The 19,639-nt window shown below is 35.6% G+C and overlaps 1 protein-coding gene across 1 annotated transcript in view; it reads left to right on the forward strand.

Moving 5' to 3' along the window:
* The window catches only part of RIMS2 (regulating synaptic membrane exocytosis 2), a 303,972-nt gene that overhangs the window by 77,086 nt on the left and 207,247 nt on the right, over positions 1-19,639 (forward strand). Inside the window, 1 exon segment of the mRNA XM_010006466.1 lies at positions 18,356-18,423. Coding sequence (XP_010004768.1) covers positions 18,356-18,423 — 68 coding nt within the window.

A 19,639-nucleotide genomic window follows, 5' to 3' on the forward strand; every position in this document is an offset into this window, starting at 1 on the left:
TGAAGTTTATGTTTTGAAAGTAAGAGCTGACTAAGAGTTTCTGCTTACAACAGTTCCTAAGAAATTCGATGACTGATTTCTTTTACCCAGCATCCTATTCAGGGATTTACAACACCACAAAGAAAGTGACTGAAAAATGCTAGCAGTTGACAGTGGAAATCCAGTGTGGGAAGTGTATTGTTGGCTTATGGGAACTCTTTATTAAGAAATGGAACTTGCTTTAGAGAAATATTTTAGAATATGCACAGAAATACGTTTTGGCTGTAGTTGAAAAATATTTCCACCAGCAGGAAAAAGTATAAAATTGAATTCACTTTTCAATTTATAATGTTAATGTGTACTGGTATCCCTTATCCTGAGTAATGAATAATGAACATGGCAAAGGGCAGAATGTGCAAGTCATTAATTCAGAAGTCTGAGAATTTCCTTTGGAGGCATTTATATGGGTTATGGTTATCTTTTTCAGTGAGTATAATGTTAATATATAACCAAATCTAGGAATGTATTGAATTGGTTTATACCTCTAACTTACTCCATATTCTCTTGGTAGCTAACTGTATGAAATAATGTGGTAATAATTAACTTATGAAATATGTTTCCAGAACCAAGTATTAAAACAGTGTGGTAATACTTTTACACACTGACTGTTCATAGTAATGATGAAAGAGATTGATAATACTGCAGTTTTTCTTTATCAACCAATATATTTCCCATAGGTTGCAAAATATAGTGTAGACTTTTTGGGAAGTTCTAATGAGGGACAGGCTGGGGATATGAATTGTGTGTGGGAGATCTAGATAATATAAACATCTGATGTTAAACTGAGTATAGAAGTTATAACCAATACCTGAAAAAAATGTATATTGTTTTACTGTAAGCAGTAATGATGAAGTTCTGGAAGAATTCCATTAAATACATCATTATGTGCTTACAGAAAGAGCAAAAGTTTTATGAATATTAACATAAGGCTTTTGTAACAATGCTACATTACCTATTTCAGCTTAGCATAACCCATGTGACATTAGTCACCCAAGGAGAATTTTTTCAAACTACAAAAATAATTACTCTTAACAGGTGAAACAGAGGTATTCTAATTTTTATAGCATTCTTTACATTACAAAATGAGAATTTAGTATATGAAGAAACACACTTTTCCTCTCTATTCTACATAAAAGTATGTCCATGAATAGGTTTAGTGTATTTAATGTTATTTAATTAATGATGATACTTCTATTTGTACGATGTTCTTTTCTGAAATGTTATCAGAAAACAAACCTAACCTAAACAATCCCCATCAACATTTAAAATGTATGTATTTAAAAGGACTATATTTATATAAAACAAAGCCAAGCATATTCCTAAGCCAAAAGAAAAAACTACTGCATAAATACTATTTGAGAAATGCTGACCAGATTCTCACTTACATTTGTATTTGCAATGCCAGCTCACATTCTGGCTGATGTCAAATATAGACTGACAACAATATTTCAATGTTATTAAGTAGAACATGGTACCTGATACAGTATAATGAAGATTTCTTTACTATTGAAATAAATAATATCCAAATTGAGTAAAAAATTATGTATACATAATCACAAACATTACAGCTGCAAGTATTATTTTATTTCATTTTATTAATACATAGGCGGAGTAATTGAATTTATATTGACTTTATGTGAAATAGCTTAACCAGGAAAGCTTTTCATGTTGGTTTTTTTTTTTTGTTTGTTTTCATAATTATCCTGCTAGAATGTTATTTAACTCTAAAACTCAAAACAAGATCTGTAAATAGGGGGATTGTAAAAAAAATACTGGTGTAAAGAAAAAAATATTCTTAGAACTAAATTCAGAGTGTTTACAGAAAAAACCTCCTCTCGCATACCAGCCTGAGAAGTTTCAGCCCTAAGCACTCACCTTTGAGAAGATATTTGCACCTTTATGCATCGGAGCCCATCTGCCTTCTTCACCTGAACTAGAATCTGCAAACAACTTGTGTTTCATAATGAAGCATCAATTAGAAAATTTCAGTAACAAGATGTCATGGTCAGCTGTACTTTGCTTCCTTAAATATTTGCTTTATGCTTTATTTTTAATTTGATTACCCCATGGTCCTTTTTCAGCAGGCATCTGCCTTTTTCATTGAAGATAATGGATAGTATCTGTAGAAATGAGACAGATATTTATTCTTTTAATTCTTATAAAAGAGCTCAGTCTATTGTCGCTCTCAATTTTTTTCATGTCCTATGCAGAATGCTCATCACAGTGGTCTCTGAGTAGCTCACATTCATTCCTTTATCTCTGTAGGTGGAAGAAAGCTTTATTATCTTGATTTTATGGACTGGAAATCAATGGATCACTGTCAGAACAAGGCCTCTCATTCAAGTCCCTTGTATTTTGAACACATTGCTCATTACTGTTACGGGAAGACCTGAAGAATCACATGTCATTTAACCTTTGTTATAATTGTTAGATTTCAGCTGGGGGTCACCAGCCACAATTGTAGTTGAAGTGACATTCCTTACAGGGACAAAGCATTTAAATGGAGCAATAGATCTAGTTTTTTTCCTGCATTCAGTTCACTTCCCTTTAAACCCCAGGCTTGCTTGACTTTCTGAGTGCTCATCTTCGTCCTTTGGTCCTCTCTGGATCTTGTAAGAATTTGCAAAAATCCTAATCTTCTAAATTCTCAAACTGTGATACCCATTTGAATCTCTTCTATTAGCACTATTAGCATTTCTTCAGTCCTGTACTTTGACTTTATACCATTTTTTGCTATGTTCAAAGCTCTTCTAAATCTACTCTGTTGTGATTTATCTTTTCTAGCAGATTAATTAACTTTGTACAAGGCCAGAACTGGGAACTGGGCCTGAAGTTTGAAATATCTGCCTTTGTTACACAATGTTTGAAAAAGAACAATCCGTACCTGTACTTGCTTGTGCTGTTTCTGTTCACTAGTTCTCCTGATGGAAGGAGAAGAACTGCAGAGCCTTGACACCCAGCATACCTGGTTTGCTGGTTACACAGCAGCCTTCATTACCAGAAGAGACAGCTTCCACAGAAGTGAAAAAGTGCATGAATCTTGCACAGTCAAATATTTTTTTTTGTCTATAACAGATGAGATAGCTCCCATTCCTCAGTGTACCCAAGCTGTCAAGATGAGGTCACTAGTCACTTTGGTCTTCTGCTACACTGTGGATTGGTAACTCAGAACCTGTGCCTTACAGTAAGGAGTTGCCTGCAGTGCTCCCCTGTCTTGTTCAGGGCCACACAGAGTTACGTATGAAAGCTGTAGCTGCCAGTGAGAGGATGATGGCATTGCCTGCAGTGCAGTACTGGCTCAGGAACTTTTCTTATGGTTTGAGAAAGGCTGGGACAACTGTTGTAGCAAAGTTTGTATCCAAAGTTGTCTTATACTACCATTGTATTCACCTATTTGTTTAGTTCCCATGTCTGATTACATTATATTGGTTGCATGGAACAGAGTTTTTAGAGAGAAGAAAAGGAAAAGATTTTATGGTTTCAAAAGACACTTTAGTAAACTACTGTGCAGGGTCCTATTGAGCTCCTATTTTCTCCAGGAATAGGCAAGCTCCTACTAAATTCTGGGTGTTTACAGTACCTGGAATTAAAGGAAAAGTGCAGTAAGGGTTTTACCTTTTCCCCATTGGGACACTCTTACACTTGGAAATATATGAGGACCAGGGAGTAGGAGATTTTTGTAAGGATTCTGAAGCCTTGCTTGCTTCTTACTGTCCTGAAATAAATAATACATTGCTTCTTATACTTTGATTATAAAAGAAAGGGTCCTGTAAAAACAAACAAGAAAGAATATTAAAAGGGACTGATCTTACGAACACAGTAATATATGACATGTTGAAGCAATTTTTTGCGTAAGATCTTGTTTGAAAATTACAAGAAAAGAGAATAGATGGTGAATTGTGGCAAAGAAGCAGTTAAATTTGAGAACTATTCTCACTGAGATGTGTGGTTTGCCAAAGTAGTTATTCCCAAAGCATATCATACTTGCCTGTTCTTTATCGGATTTGACAGAGGATGATCTAAAAAAAAATAGGCAGGAACAGCAATGTCACCCTAAAAGTCAGTAACTGCGTGTGTTGTTTATAGTGCATAGCTGTGAGCAGAGCCAATGCTACAGCTGCAAAACCTGTAGTATCTCTTTATTTCAACAATCGGTTCTAGAAATGGAAATTAAAAATCACAGTCCATCATCAAATGAATTGTAATAAATGTTAATAGTGTCATTATTTGTATTTGCAGTATTACTAATCAAGATTTCATTTTAAACTAATCTTATTTTCTTTTGATAGATACAAATAGTCTGAATTTACGTGCATTATAGAAAGCAGTAACAGAAGAATACTGAGGTTAAAATTATTTCTAATCACAGTAAAATAAGTATCACAGGTTTTTTAAAAAATTACATATTCAGGTAATAAAATATTAATATTCAATTTATTATTTTGTAGCTTTTTCAAGGCTTTGCTTCTTTATAAAACCTTGACTTGGGCAAGGACTTGCAGTTGCAGCACAGCAAAGGTGCTGTATGGTATTTTGTTTGTGCTGTCTGTCTTCTCAGGCAGAAAAGAAGTCTGTTTCATGAAGTTCTAAGAAAAATTTGCTGAGTAGCCTTTCAAAGGAGTAATGGGTATGTTTCAAAGTGTTCACTGCCAGATTGAAATTAGGAGACTGATCCTTCTGTTGTTTAAAAGTCTGCTGGCCATATTGGTTCAGGTCATTTTGATGACACCTGTGCCTGCTGGATCCCACAGCTACTTTTTTTTTCACATCTAAGATCTGTTCAGAGATACTAAGTGTGATGAGGAATTGAGGCAGCCTCTGCCCTACTTTATCATAAAAAAAAATATAAAAATCTTCCTTTACAGTAATATTTGAATAATTGGAACTTAATTTCTTTAGGTTTCTGATACACCTAAGGAAATGAGCAACTGAAGCAAGGGAGAAGAGGATGGTTTGAAAATGGCTGTGCCACAACTGACTTACACAATTTGATCTCAAGTCACTGGGTGGCTTTTGAATAATTTTTAATGAGTTATTAACCTCATTTGGAGCAGTACAACTTCAGTATTTACATGAGAAAAGTGCAACTTATATTCTGTAAATATAGTTGTGCTACCTGGAATACAGAATAGTCGTGCAGGCTCATCTGCACTATTTGTTTGTTTCTGAAAAACTCTTTGGGTGGGAGCTACTCAAGTTAACACTGGCTGAAGCACTGTGCAATGAGAAGCTCCATAATTTAAGACCTGGTCCAATTTAGGAGGTGAAATTCCCTGCTGTTTTTGCAAGCATTAAGTGTTACCACTTATTTTCTGCTCCCACCTCAGCTTTTCAGAAATTTAAAGCAGGAGTTGTGAGGGAATTTTCCCTAAAGAGTAGAGAAAAATATAGACCTTTTTCCTTAGCTCACTCTGGAAACATTTAGCCTCATGAGATATATTTTTGGATAACTGTGATCTTATAAAAACGGGAGACTGAGATTAAATCCCTTATGTAACTTTTATTACAGCTTCAGCTGCCACGAAGGATATAATTATGGGAGTAGTTCATGTTGACTGTGAAAAGGTCCCTGAGCAACATCCTTATTTATGTATTCAGCTAAATGAAAAAATTACAGAGCTAGCATCAGCAACTATTCTTTCTTGGAGCCTTCTTCCATTGTTCTGTGTTCTTTTGAAATCATGAAGACACTGAAAATTTCAATTAAGAAATCTACTTTTTATCATTAAGATTCAAAATTAATTTTGTAATGTGAATATATCTATCTCTCTCCATAAAAATAGCACTTTAACAATCTTAACTCCACATTTACTAACAATATTAGTTTTCTTTGATGAACATCCTTAGACAATTTATATTCAAAGGTTTCCATCTAGTTTGTATATATAGATGTGAGCAGTCTTGGATAGATATTGGGAAGAGGAGTTTTATGTTTTAACCATATAATAAAATTTAAAAATAAAATCATAGAATGGTTATGGTTCGAAGGGACCTTCAAGATCATCAGGTTCCAACTTTCCTGCTATGAGCAGGGACACCTCCCACTAGACTGGGCTGCACAAAGCCCCATCCAACCTGGCTTTAAACACCTCCAGGGAGGGGGCTTCCACTGCCTATCTGGGCAACCTATTCCAGTGCCTTACTACTCTTTGGTGAAGAATTTCTTCCTGATGTCTAACCTAAATCTCCCCTCTTTCAGTTTAAAAACATTGCCCCTTGTCCTATCACTGTCCTCTCCAGTGAAAAGCCCCTTCCCAGGTTTCCTGTAGATCCCCTTCAGGTACTATACAGGCTGCTATAAGGTCTCTTCACCAGAGCCTTCTCTTCTTTAGGCTGAATAATCCCAACTCCCTTAGCCTGTCTTCGTAGGTGCTCCAGCTCTTTGATAATCTTCATGGCCCTTCTCTGGACCCTCTCCAACAGCTCCATGCCTTTCTTGTGCTGACGGTTCCAGAGCTGTACACAGTATTCCAGGCAGGGTCTCACCAGGGCAGAGTAGAGGGGCAGAATCACCTCCCTGGCCCTGCTGGCCACACTTCTTTTGATGCAGCCCAGAATGCAGTTGGCTCTCTGAGCTCCAGCACACACTGGCAGCTCATGTGGAGTTTCTCATCAACTACCACCCCCAAGTCCTTCTCCTCAGGACTGCTCTCCAGCCATTCTCTCCACTGTGAACTTCATGAGTTAGCACTGGCCCACCTCTCCAGCCTGTCAAGGTCCCTCAGGACAGCCTCCCTTCCCTCTAAGGTGTCAACTACTCCACACAGCTTGTTATCATGAGCAAACTTGCTGAGGATACACTCAATCCATGTCTCCAACAAAGATGTTAAACAGCACTGGTCCCAATACTGACCCGTGAGGGACATGACTAGTCACCTGCCTCCATGTGGACATTGAGCCATTGACCACAACTCTCTGGGTGTGACCATTCAGCCAATCTCTTATCCACCAAGTGGTTCATCTGTCAAATCTGTCTTGTCAGTTTGGAGACCAGGATGTCATGTGGGACAGTGTCAAATGCTTTGCACAAATCCAGGTAGATGACGTCAGTTGCTCTGCCACCATCTACCATCTCTGTAGCATTGTTGTAGAAGGCCACCAGACTGGTCAGGCATGATTTGCCCTTAGTGAAGTGCTTGTTTGGTAAGTAGATTTTTATAAATTCTTTTAATTTACTAAGTATGTGCATAACAGAGCTAGGAAAAGGCTAAACTACAACCGTATAAATTATTGAAGAAAAATTAAGTCCAGTTTCTCAGTTTTGGCACAGAAAATTGCTTGGAACATCTCATCATTTTTGCTTCCATGTCTGTTTGTTAGCAGCTCATTTTAAAAGAGGTTAATTGTAGCATCCACTTCATTTCATTATGTAAACAGGCCACAAAGAAAAACTCCTTGAATTTAACCCCAGCTCCTGCAGAACTGACATACTCTGAGAGCACCAGATAAATACTCTCAGGAGACAAATACTTTTGCGTTTAGCTCTGCATTTAGATTATGTTCAGTAACTAATGAAAGGGGTCATTAACTGAAGAAACTAAGATATTGATGGGTTACTTATTTGATCTACACCCTTTGTTCTGCACACAGAAGCTGATTCTGATGCTGGATGATGGTGGAAGTTTGCCATCATGTTATGCAAGATTATACATTAATACAGAATAGGGCCTAAATTAAGATAGTGATAGGACCAGGGGTAATGGTTTTAAACTGAGAAAAGGGAGATTTAGGTTAGGTATTAGGAAGAAATTCCTCACTATAAAGGTGGTGAGGGACTGGAATGGGTTGCCCAGGGAGGCTGTTGATGCCCCATTCCTGGAGGTTTATTAAGGCCACGTTGGACAAAGTTTTGTGCAACCTGGTCTATTGGTAGGGTTCCCTGCTCATTGCAGGGGGGTTGGAACTTGGTGATCTTTAAGGTCCCTTCCAACCTTTATGATTCTATAATGTTCCATGATAAACTAAGTTCTGTGTAATTCTTACGTTCTGAATCTTTTATTTTGCAACCTAACCTTCCTCCTAATGTAACAAGTAGGTGAATTTTCCTGCATGAACATATGGACGTATAAGCATATAGGCACAAAAGAAGATGGATGGTGCTAAGGTGCCTTAAAAACCAAGCACAGTCATTGGTATTTTATTTTTGCACATCAGTTCAGAAAACTATAAAGCAGGTGTAACAGATAATTGCTCTAAACTAATTTGATTAGATGGAATCACTCTGTCAAGCCTGTGCATAGGATGTTTGAAACTCGACAAGCTCATTATGATTGTTACTTCTGGAATCTGCTGGGGTTTCATTTTCAGATTTTGTGTTCTTCTTTAATGGAGGTAATTAATTGCCTGCAAAAAGGCGGTTTGACAAAAATAGTATGTAAACAAACTCAAAACAATAGGTGTTTTTACAATTATCAAAGTACTTTTTACATCCTGACTATTAAAGGACAGATCAATAAGTAATGATCCAATCACTAGTTTACAGAGGCTTTTATTGCAGTGACATGGTGATGAAAAACCCTCTCACACTGATTTTTGTGCTGCCACTCCAGACTACTGAGTCAGCAGATGTACTGCATGTTTTTAGACTGTTTACAGTATGTGTGCTGCCAGGTAGGGATGATAGTTTGGATTTACTGCTGTGATTAAGCTCTTGTTTCTTAGATCAAGTCACAGGAACAGTAAAGTGAGCCTGTGTTGTGTCTGATGCAGTTTAGAAATCGGTTTTGAGAACCTAGCAGGTTGAATTAATTAAAGCTTACTCTTGTTTAGGCAGTCAGAAAGGCTGTTATCAGTATTCCATATGTGGAATGTTAGATCAGCTTTAAGGAAAAAAGCTACTATGATTTGGATTGAAATGCTGTACTAAAAATCTTAAACTGGTGAAATATACTACATTAGTGGTATTTGCCTCTTGATTATTAAGTAGAATTTTAAAATTTGCCTGTAACTTTCTACATAATACAAACTAAGAATTACAGACAAGAAAATAAATAATCTTAACTTCTGAGTGGTGATTTGCTATTCAAAATTACTAGTTTTCAAGTATATAATCCAGATTTTTTTTAAGGTTATTCTTCTTTCTATTCTAAAAGTTGAGTTTCATAATCAGTGATTAAGACATTTAGAATGAATTAGAGTCCTTTTCTGCACCCACTGAGAGTTTGTGATAATTTTTTTGGGAAATAACATGCTCTAAAATGGACCTTGTTTGCCTTACCCCTTCCCTCCAGCTGTCCTTATAGGACAATAGCTGTGTCTGGGCATAAAAAGTGGAGGATATTTTTTCTCCTAAAATAAAACATAATAACTAAACAGAAAAAGGCAATGGTGAACTAGAACTTAGATATAGGTTTGATTATTTTTATAAGATTTTTTCACTTAAATTTTTTAAATATTTCTATTATTACATGATATATTTTAATTGTTTTATTTTTATTCTATTATTCTATTAGATATACAGGTACATTATTTGTTCTTTGGTTATTTCATACTGAAAATCACAAGGAGTATTTCTTAATGTCATTATTGGTAGCAAGATGTCAGTGATCCTGACTTGGAAGTAGGAGAGAGAAAGGAAGAAGATGTAATCAGTGAAACAACTGGTTGATCCTCAATCATAATATATAATGGTACCCAATGTAAATTAATTCTAGGTAACGATGTGCCTATGATAGGAGGCATCTCTGTGTTAGTAATGTCTCCTTTCATTAGGATTATCTCTAGGTGAGTTTGGGGATAAAAACATAGAAAGCTATTCTGAATTTATATCTATCTCCCTATCTATCTATTTAAACTAAGCTAAGAAAATATTCCTTTCCTTCTTGTTGTGTTGACTATTTCAGCTTTACTTACAGTTGATTGTTCTCTTGATGAAATTAATACAGCTCTCTCATGAGTACAACTAACATTCTAAGTTTAAGATTTGTTTGTGAATTTGAAATCACAACTCATAAAGAATCCATTCCCTTACTGTCTTTCATAGTCTTCTGTTGTGTTCACTTTATAAATTTCAGGCTTGCTTAGTAATTAAGATATACCGATTCAAAATAGCTTAGGGTTATTTTCTGTAATAATTAGTATTGACATCAAAGAACTACAGCTTGAAAGTAATTAAGTACACAATATAAGGGGTTAGTTTTTCTGTATTTTTTCTGTCGCTAGTAAGACTTAGAAGGATCTATGCACATGCACACATGTTTAGAACTTTTCAAAATTATTTTAATTATTTAATTATTTGCATTATTTAGATGTTCTAGTAGCTTTAAATGTATTATTTCAAGAAAACATTAGTATAGACACACTGTCAGCAGATGCCTGTTTCTAAAACAAGTTAAAATGCACTGGGTTAAATACTGCCTCTCAAAGGTAGAGCTCATATATCTGTCAAAGATATCCAAATAAAAATAGGTTCATATTTAGTATTCAGTGTGTGTGCAGTGAATCCTATCCCCTCGAGATGTCCAGATGCCAGGCAGCCTTTTTGGAGCTACTCTGACAGTCATTTTGCCAAAGTCAAAATTTCAGGATGTAAATAGCTGTAGAAAGCTGAATGTAGTGTAAGCCAGCAGAAAGTGAACTGCATAAGTAGGTATATCTGTACTGTTAAACAGAATTTTTCTGAAGCTACCTCTTTCTTCAGTTTAATCAAGCCTCGTTTAATGAGTGTAAATAAAATGGCAATGAAAAGAAAAATCTAAGGGAAATAGGAACCACAAACACACAAGGACCAAAACTAAGTCTTAAACATTGCAGCTGTTTCACAAACATTTTCACAGTGCTCCAATTATGAACAGAGTTCTCATCCAGATTGCTATAAGGCTTGTTTCCAACTGGCTTGTCAGGTTTTACTGTTGTCTTGCTGTTGGCAACACAATAGCTGAATGTGTCTGGGCTATTTTCAAAGTCTGAGGACTGAATTTGTTGTACCTGTGCAGATGAGTTCCCAGTCGTGCAGCTCCAAATACATCACAGAACCACTGGATCTTCTATGCTTGTATGACAGAACTGTGCTTCCTTAGCAGTTCTTTTCCAAGGTGACTCATTTTTGAGAGCCAGTGAGATAGGAAATGTAAGGTTTTACTCACTATCCAAACACCAGTTAGTTCCTATGTTTATTATGTCCAAGAGCTTGTTAACTTTCACTAGACTAGTCTGTGAAGACAGGCAGGCACGTGGAGGACAGGTAACTAGGCTGTCTACTTTTAGTTGATGGGTTGCACTCTAGGTGTCTGTATTGGGTTTGCATGGCCACTCTTTGGTAGTGAAGGGACTACAGGGGTGGTTTCTGTGAAAAGCTGCCTGAAGCTCCACCCTTATCCCAAAGAGGAAGGAGTAGCAGAGACAACATGTGAAGAACTCACCACAACCCCCATTTCCCATCCCCTTGTGCTGCTGTAGGAGGAAGTAGAGGAATCAGAAGTAAAGTTGAGCACAGGAAAAAGAGAGGGGTGGGGAAAGGTGCTTTTAGATTTGTTTTTGATTTCTCATTACCCTCCTCTGACTTCTAATTGGCAATAAATTAATTTGATTTGCCCATAATGGTAACTGGTGTTTGTGATCTCTCCCTGTCCTTATCTTCCCTCATGAGATTTTATTTAAGTTTTTCCCTCACCTGTACAGTTGAGTAGAGGAGTGATAGTGCTTTGGTGGGCATCTGGCATCCAGCTTGGGTCAACTAAACAAAGTTTCATATGAAAAGCATGTCTGTAAGTGTATGAGGTCATCTATAATGTACCACTGTGCTGTGACTGGAAGCATTTCTTCCAGTGGGAGTCTGCTGAGTGTAGACTTCCAATAAGAAATTCTGGTATGTATTTTTCTCCTTTTATTTTTTAGCTTCAGCCCACTCATTAGTAATACAGTAGCTTTCTACAGGAAGCAGACAATTTATCACACAAATATGTTTGCCATATTGATATGCTTTCTTTTAATTTATTCCAAGAAAATGCATTTATCAAAATATATTTCACTAATAGCTAAGCCTAATTTTGTTTTTGAAAATGTAATTTTGAAGAAAGTCTTTCTCGTAACTTAAATCCTTTCAGCAAAACATATTTGAGAAAATGCTTCCAGTAAATACTCTTCTGTCAACAGTGATGCTCTTCATCATTGTGATAAACTTTTTCAGAAAGAGAGCCAGAACAAAATAATTATGCTGAAACACTTTGACCCTTTACTTTGGATAATCCTTTTTCCTAAGAGTAATATCTTTTCTGTTGAGCAGTATTAACAGTAGTTGAAAAGTTTTATATATATATATATAAGTTACATATGTCATTTTTGGCAGACAAATTTAGATTTGTGGAAATAAACTTTTGTTTTGCTTAGTTCAAAGCAAGATTATTTTAATGTACCAAGAGAAGAACTTTCCAGTTTACATAAGCAGGGCCTAATTTAGATAGGAAGGGTGTGGGACATCCATATATCCCACGTGAAGGTTTTGGACCCTTTAGAACATTCCAATTGACACTGCATGTAAAATGGAAAACTAAATTGAGCATATTATGTCTAAAGTGTTTGGAAGCTCAATTATTTTGGACTTGACCATGAACTTGGACAGCACTCAAGAAGGAGTAGACACATACTATGTAGGTTAGATTCAAATCACTTAATGCCTTTTAAAAATACCATATTCGTGGGTGGGAAAGCTGTTCTAAGAAGCAAAAAATACATAATCAAACAATGAAATAGAAGGAGAATGGAAGCAGCATGAAATTATTTCCAAAATACACTGTCATTTGAGGTTCCCATCACTATGGGAAGTTCCCATTGCTGTGGGTTCCTAGCTGGAGAAGAAAAGCTTTTCCTCTGCTACTTGATTTTGACTAAAGAAAATGTTGAGCATCAGTAGGCTTACAAAGGTTTCAGTTTACCATCATTTATACAGAAAGGCTAGGTCACTGATTTGATTTCTCTCCCAACCTGATTTGTTCATGCAGCTTTCCAGATACCTGTAGAGCTCACTGACATTAAAAAAAAAACAGACTTCACCTATGTCCTTTCTCGTATCCAGCAGCTGCACTCCTGAACTCATGAAGCGTCTGAATGCTGTTCTAATGACATTAGCTAGGATTGTGTCTTGCTTAGTAATATATTAGATCCTTTTTCCATGTAAGATTGCTATGATATTACAGCTTACATAATTTATCAACAAGGTGACATTTTTGTCCTGAATAATTTCTGATGAACACCCCAAATATATTCTCAACAATAAAACATCTGCTATTGTGGAAAAGAAATATCTGAGAGACCAGCAATTGTGTTCTCTGGTAGCCAGAATTAATGATACAGTGTCTTTGTTATAGAAAGACTATGGTTTAACATTTTTTCTAGTAGGGAAACAAAGACCTGTGTGTCACTTTTAATTTTACAGAATTTCACAAATCATTTACCCAATCAAGATTTTAGTATTTATAGAACTTGCATGAAAAATTTATGTCTAGTGATTTTATCAAGTAATTAATTTTACCTAAAAAAAGAGTGGGTGTATGAAGCAACATGTCTCATAGAAGTGTAATACACTACAGGGCTTCTGCACTGCCATCCTGGGTATATTTTAATATGTTTAAATATTTTATTACTAGTAGCTTGATTGCATTTAATTAACATTTGTAGTATTTAGACCTGTCATTTAAATTACTTAATGCAGTGTTCAGAGCAAAATCTAGGTGACCTACAAGGGCTTTATAATTTCTAATTTCTATCACAATTTTTTGAAAAAAAATATAGCTACATATTTTAATGGTAAAAAACACTAAAGGTATGAACAAAACAGTCTTTGCATGGATTTGTTGCTTATTTTCTTAGCAATTTAATTTTAGAACTATAGGGATTTACTGTGAGACACAGCTGAAAAAGAAAGTCAGCTTTCTACATCTTGAGTGAAAAGGAGAGGGTAAAATAGTAGAGCAAGAGTAAATTTGAGAGTGGAAGTGTTTTTATCTGGCAACAGACTTAGCTTTCACAGATGGACAGACAGAATTGTTACAGTTGGAAAAGACCTCTAAGATTACCTAGTCCAACAATCCGCCTGGGGTGGGGAGGGGGGAAGCAATGCAACCCACCTAAAAATCAACAACAAAGCTCCCAACCACACATCTCACAAAACTAGCAGCACCACACAACCCATAAAAAACCCCACCATGCCCACTAGAGCATGTCCTGAAGTGCCACATGTACACGTTTCTTGAATATCTCCGGGGATGGTGACTCCACCATCTCCCTGGGCAGCCTGTTCCAGTGCCCAACTACTCTTGTGGTAAAGAAATTCTTTCTAATATCCAGACTAAACCTCCCCTGGCACAGCTTCAAGCCATTTCCTTTGGTCCTATCACTATTCGCTAGGGAGAAGAGACCAACACCCACCTCCCTTTACAACTTCCTTTCAGGTAGTTGTAGAGAGCAATGAGGTCTCCTTTCAGCCTTCTCTTCTCCAAACTAAACAGTCCCAGTTCCCTCAGCCTGTCCTCAGAGGACTTGTTCTCTAGAGCCTTTACCAGCTTGGTTGCTCTTTTCTGGACACACTCCAACAACTCAACATCTTTCATGTAGTGAGGGAACCAGAACTGAACACAGTACTCAGAATTTTTTATGTGTTTGTGCAGGCTTAGGTTCAGGGCTTATAATTTAATAAAGAAGAACAGTTGCTGCAAAGTAACTGGAACTTTTAAAATTTAATTATATGTGCTAATGGTCCAGGTGTTCTGGTGTATCTAAACTTGGACACAAATAGTATGTGGATACACCATACAGTAATAAGAGAGGACTTTTGGAAACATTTTTATTAAGCAGAAATCAGTTACATCAGCAGATGAGCTGGGGACTTACGTTTAGAGACTTGGACACAGAAACTGACCCAGAGATTCTTTTAGTCGCCATTACCACGGCCAAGCTAAAAAGTGAAAAACTGAGTATGTCATCCTGTTCAAATAACATATTAAAAGTAATATTTGGTATTTCTAATTCTATAAAATCAGTCCAGTAGACTTGCCTTCCATGAGATCTGGAAGAGTTCTTAGTTCTTTCTGTGATAATTTTGGTATTTTCTTGAGTATGTAAACAAATCGTTGAGGCTGTGTAAAAACAGCGATTTAGGGTAGCTGGATCTTCCTGATGAAAAGACTATGACCATCTGAAACAGTTATTGAGAACTCATTTATAAGCAGTGGAGGAGAAATAAGACATTTTTGGGTATGAAGAAGGTATGATTTATCTCACCTGAAAGTACACATCTCGAACAGGTCAAATGAAGCACTCCTTAAAATGTTCCTTTTTCCTTCAGTGATAGTAAAAGGAACATAGGCTGATTAATTCAGGTTTGCACATCTGTACAATAAATGTCCAGAGTTTGGATAGAAGAATTAGAGGTCTCTAGATTCAGTTATTTGAGAGTTGTCTGTAAAATTTCTCTAGCATGATGTAAAAGGACTAAAGAGATTTTCCCCTGAAAATAAAGAGTAATTACACATTCTATAGTGGGAAAATAACAAATGTCTTCTATATTTATTACATAATGGAAGGTTTTAATTTTTTTAAGTTATCAATTTCAATAATTTATCACTCTCAAATTAAATAATATGTGATATCATTAATATCACTTTAATGTATAAATTAATATATATAGATGAGTATTTTGGATACTATTAAAAAGAAAACCCAGATTTTTTTTCTCCAAGCAGAAGTTAGTGTGTATGTTTCAAATGTGAATGTGCATATGTCAGACTGTTAGAGCCTCAGACTGCTCTTTAATTTGGTCATATAAACACCTACAGGATAAACTTACATTTGTGCAGCACATCTGGACTGTAAAACTAATTCAATTCCTGCCTTTGAGCATATGCCTATATGCACATACTGGGGACACGCAAGTAGCAAGGGAAGATTGGACTAGTTTTGGGGTCTTGCACTGGGGACGTACATATGGTTAGTACATCTCAGGGGCCTCAACTTTTCAATAACTTATTTTCCTTTTGTTAAGAAGTTATTTTCTGTGTAGACACCCAAATTAAATTTCAGTTTGATAGGAGTTCTTGCTCTTGACGAGCTCAAACAAAACTTTATAGTTAACATGGGAAAAGGCACGAATAGGAGAACTGGCAAAGCAACAGTGCATTTCCTAAAATACAGGTAAAGTGTTATATTCAGTGTACAACAGCAGGGATATAATAACTATACTCCTGGATTCCTTTCTGGTGGCTTCTTTTCGATTATAACTAATAGCTGAGATTTGTACTGAGATTTTTAAAACCTTGAAAAATGCACAGTAATTTGAAGTGGCAGATTCTTAATTCTTAAGAGTAGATATCTGCATTCATTTTGATGAAAAGACACTATTTCTCATAGTCAGGAACTGGAATCAGTAAGAATGATCACATTAACTGGTCTTATAAAGCCCATTTTATTTCAGTGCTTTGCTCCTAGAATTAGGTGCAAAATCACAGGGAAGCAAATTACAACTTTTTTATTCAGACTTTTGTTTTGGCATGACAGGTTGTATTGATGACACAGAAAATAAATGCAGGGACAAAACAGGATGGGCTCCAGTTCATGCACTTAAAGCTGAGAAGTCATCATTACTATAATGAGATGAGTTTTTCTCACTTAAGTTCAATCTTATAATACGTTTTAAAGCCAGGATTTGTAAAACAGGCAATATGTAGACTGGAACTCTTGTGATCTTCTGGGTATCTCTAACTGTATATTTTTGCAGTAAAGGCTAGATCCTCATTAGCTCACTTAGTTCCCCTGAAGCAATATCTTTGAGACAGTCATGGGAAATTCTGTACCAGAAGTACCTTTTGCAAAATGTTACTGGCTTTCAGAATAGTAATCCTTTTCCCTTTAGCAAGGAAGATACATTTGTATCTATCATGCATTCAAGATATTTACTGTCATGAGAAAGCACTTTTGGTGAGAATTTCCCATTTAAAAATGCTATCTTGTTTTAAAGAATTAAGAAAGATGGTTAAAACACTTACAGCAGACCCATTTATTTCTTGGAAAATATGATTGAATTAAAGCTTCAAAATAATTTCACAAGGTTACTTACCACCATATTTATGAAATCAAAGGATATTTAATGTACTACAACCTTTATGCAAAATGTATGGGAATAAGTTCAAAGTGTCTTTTTGAAAAGAAAACCTTTGTATTCCATACATCTCCTTCATTAAAATGACTATGAGACTTGATTCTGTATCTCTATAGTATATGCAATTGTATATCTTAGGAGAAAACAGGTGAAAAAATATAATATTTCTCATTGTGCATAATATCCTTCTGCAGAGACTATATTTTACTAAAGTAGAATGCATCATATAAAAATATGATGTAGCGTGTAGTAACAAAATAGTTTTCGTGTAATATGTGATAGCAATGGTGAAAAAAGAAGAGAGAAATGTAAAAATGCAAAATGTGTGGATATAATTTACAATTTAAAGTACTTACATAAAAGAGAATGTTTTATTAAAGTACATGAGTCATGCTCCAGTTCTATGGACAGCAGCTTAATTTAGACCTTTTCTTTGAAATTGTTTTTGAACTTTTCTTCCCAACATGTGTCTGCCATGCAGATTAAATTCTGATTCTCTAAAATATATTTTGTCAAAACACTATGCATTTATTCCTAGTTATGAGGTATCTATACTTACCATAATTCTTCATGATAGTTAACCACTAGACATTTTCTAGACAATTCTGACAATTTCAAACAAAGTTAAAATGCTTTTTATTATAACTATATTTTCTGTATTTGTTTTTCTTAGAAATTTATCATATTTAAGAGATCATTTAACTTTCCTTAAAACATAATCTCTCTTACAGCTGAGTATAGGTACCATTGTTTTAAGTATGTTATTGAAGTGATAAGAATAAATACTAGCTTGTATCAGAAAAGAAAAGAAATATATCCCTTGAAACAAAACTATTTCTTGAGATTATGATGAAAACTCATTCCATATTCACATGCCTTCCTTCCTGAAAATTCTGTTTGGAATACAACACAATTTGCCTTTTCTTTTAGTGTAAGTGATTTTACATGAACAGTTAAAAATTCTAAAGCAGTGGTTCTTTACACTGTATATAATTTTATGCACATGTAGACACACACAAATATGACTCCTTCCTTGCAGTATTTCATATTCCATGCACTCTGTTGTTCGAGTCTTAACTTTTTCTTGGAAGCACTCTAGAAGTCCTGCTAGCAGAGGTTATGAATCAGTTAGGATGAACAGAAGTCTTTACAGTTTTACTGTGTCTTTTCCTGTCTTTTCTTTCATCTTTCCTTTATTGCACTGTCTATTCTGTCTGATTCTCACAGGAGACATGGATTACAACTGGTTGGACCATACGTCTTGGCATAGCACTGAGGCATCCCCAATGTCTTTGGTGAGACATGTGGAGCCTTAACATTCAGTTTCCTTTATCATTTCACATTTCCTTTGTTTTATTTACACCTTTGCATGATTTCTTTTTTGTATCCTTTTTTTTATCCCACACCTTTAGGGGACAGTCAAAGGGGAAAAAGAAAAACTAGTGAGCAGGCACTTTTGTCGGATTCTAACACCTTATCCGAGAGGCAAAAGAAAATGGTGTGCTTTGGTGGCCACTCTTTGGAAGAGGACTTGGAATGGTCTGAGCCTCAGATAAAAGACTCTGGGGTAGATACGTGTAGTAGCACAACTCTAAACGAAGAACATAGCCATAGCGAGAAGGTACTGAGAACACGGAGCCTGCATTTTAACCTGCTCATTTGGTCTTTGTTTGCTCTCTGTCACTCATTAAAGTAGTGCATAAAATAAAAGATAGGGTGTTTCTAGAGACGATGTAGTGTTTCTTAAGGTGCAGAAAAGAAAAACAAATGAAAAGCCTCTGCATGCTTGCAGATTTTACTGTTTGGCAGCCTAAGAAAAAAACTGAGAGGCATAAAATAATGTTTTTCCTACAGTTGCATAATAGTATATCGTGGTATTACCTTCAAGTATAAAGTAATTAATAAGAAGGATTCTACTGATTGGCTTATTCAATTACTGTGTTTAAACTCCTGGGGCTGAAATTAAACTAACAGTTTAAACCCCAGAGGTAAAAGGGAGAAAATTGGGTCTCTCTGCACAGAAAAGTTGTTTTTCTTTTTTCCCTTTCACTGTCATAATTGTTCTTTAGTTTTGTTGCCATGCCATTTTTCTGCAGTATTGTGCAGAATTAAAGGCTTTGCCATCTGCTTGGTGTTTTTTATTTTTGTTTTCTGTTTGGTGGAGATTATGATAAATCTTTTTAGCATTATTAGATGTAATGGGAACAAATTTGTCTGTGCCTGCTAATTTTGCATGAAATAGAGCATGAGATAGTATTTTTCTATGAAAAAGTGCTATGATTACACAAAATAAAATGTTAAAAATGTATTAATTATGCCAATATAAAAGTATAACTGTGCCCATGTATAGTAATGGATAAAAGCATTCACTGTAACTGTGCTTCATATGTGAAGTAATTATTCCAAGAAAGAATGACTATTAATATATTCTATGATTTTCAATATACTACTACGAAGGGCAAAACACTGAAAAAGTTTATCAGTCTTACTAAAAATTGACATGTTCGGAAG

The sequence above is a fragment of the Chaetura pelagica genome, unplaced genomic scaffold, assembly GCF_000747805.2.
Source record: "Chaetura pelagica isolate M959 unplaced genomic scaffold, ChaPel_1.0 scaffold76, whole genome shotgun sequence".
NCBI classification, from domain to species: domain Eukaryota; kingdom Metazoa; phylum Chordata; class Aves; order Apodiformes; family Apodidae; genus Chaetura; species Chaetura pelagica.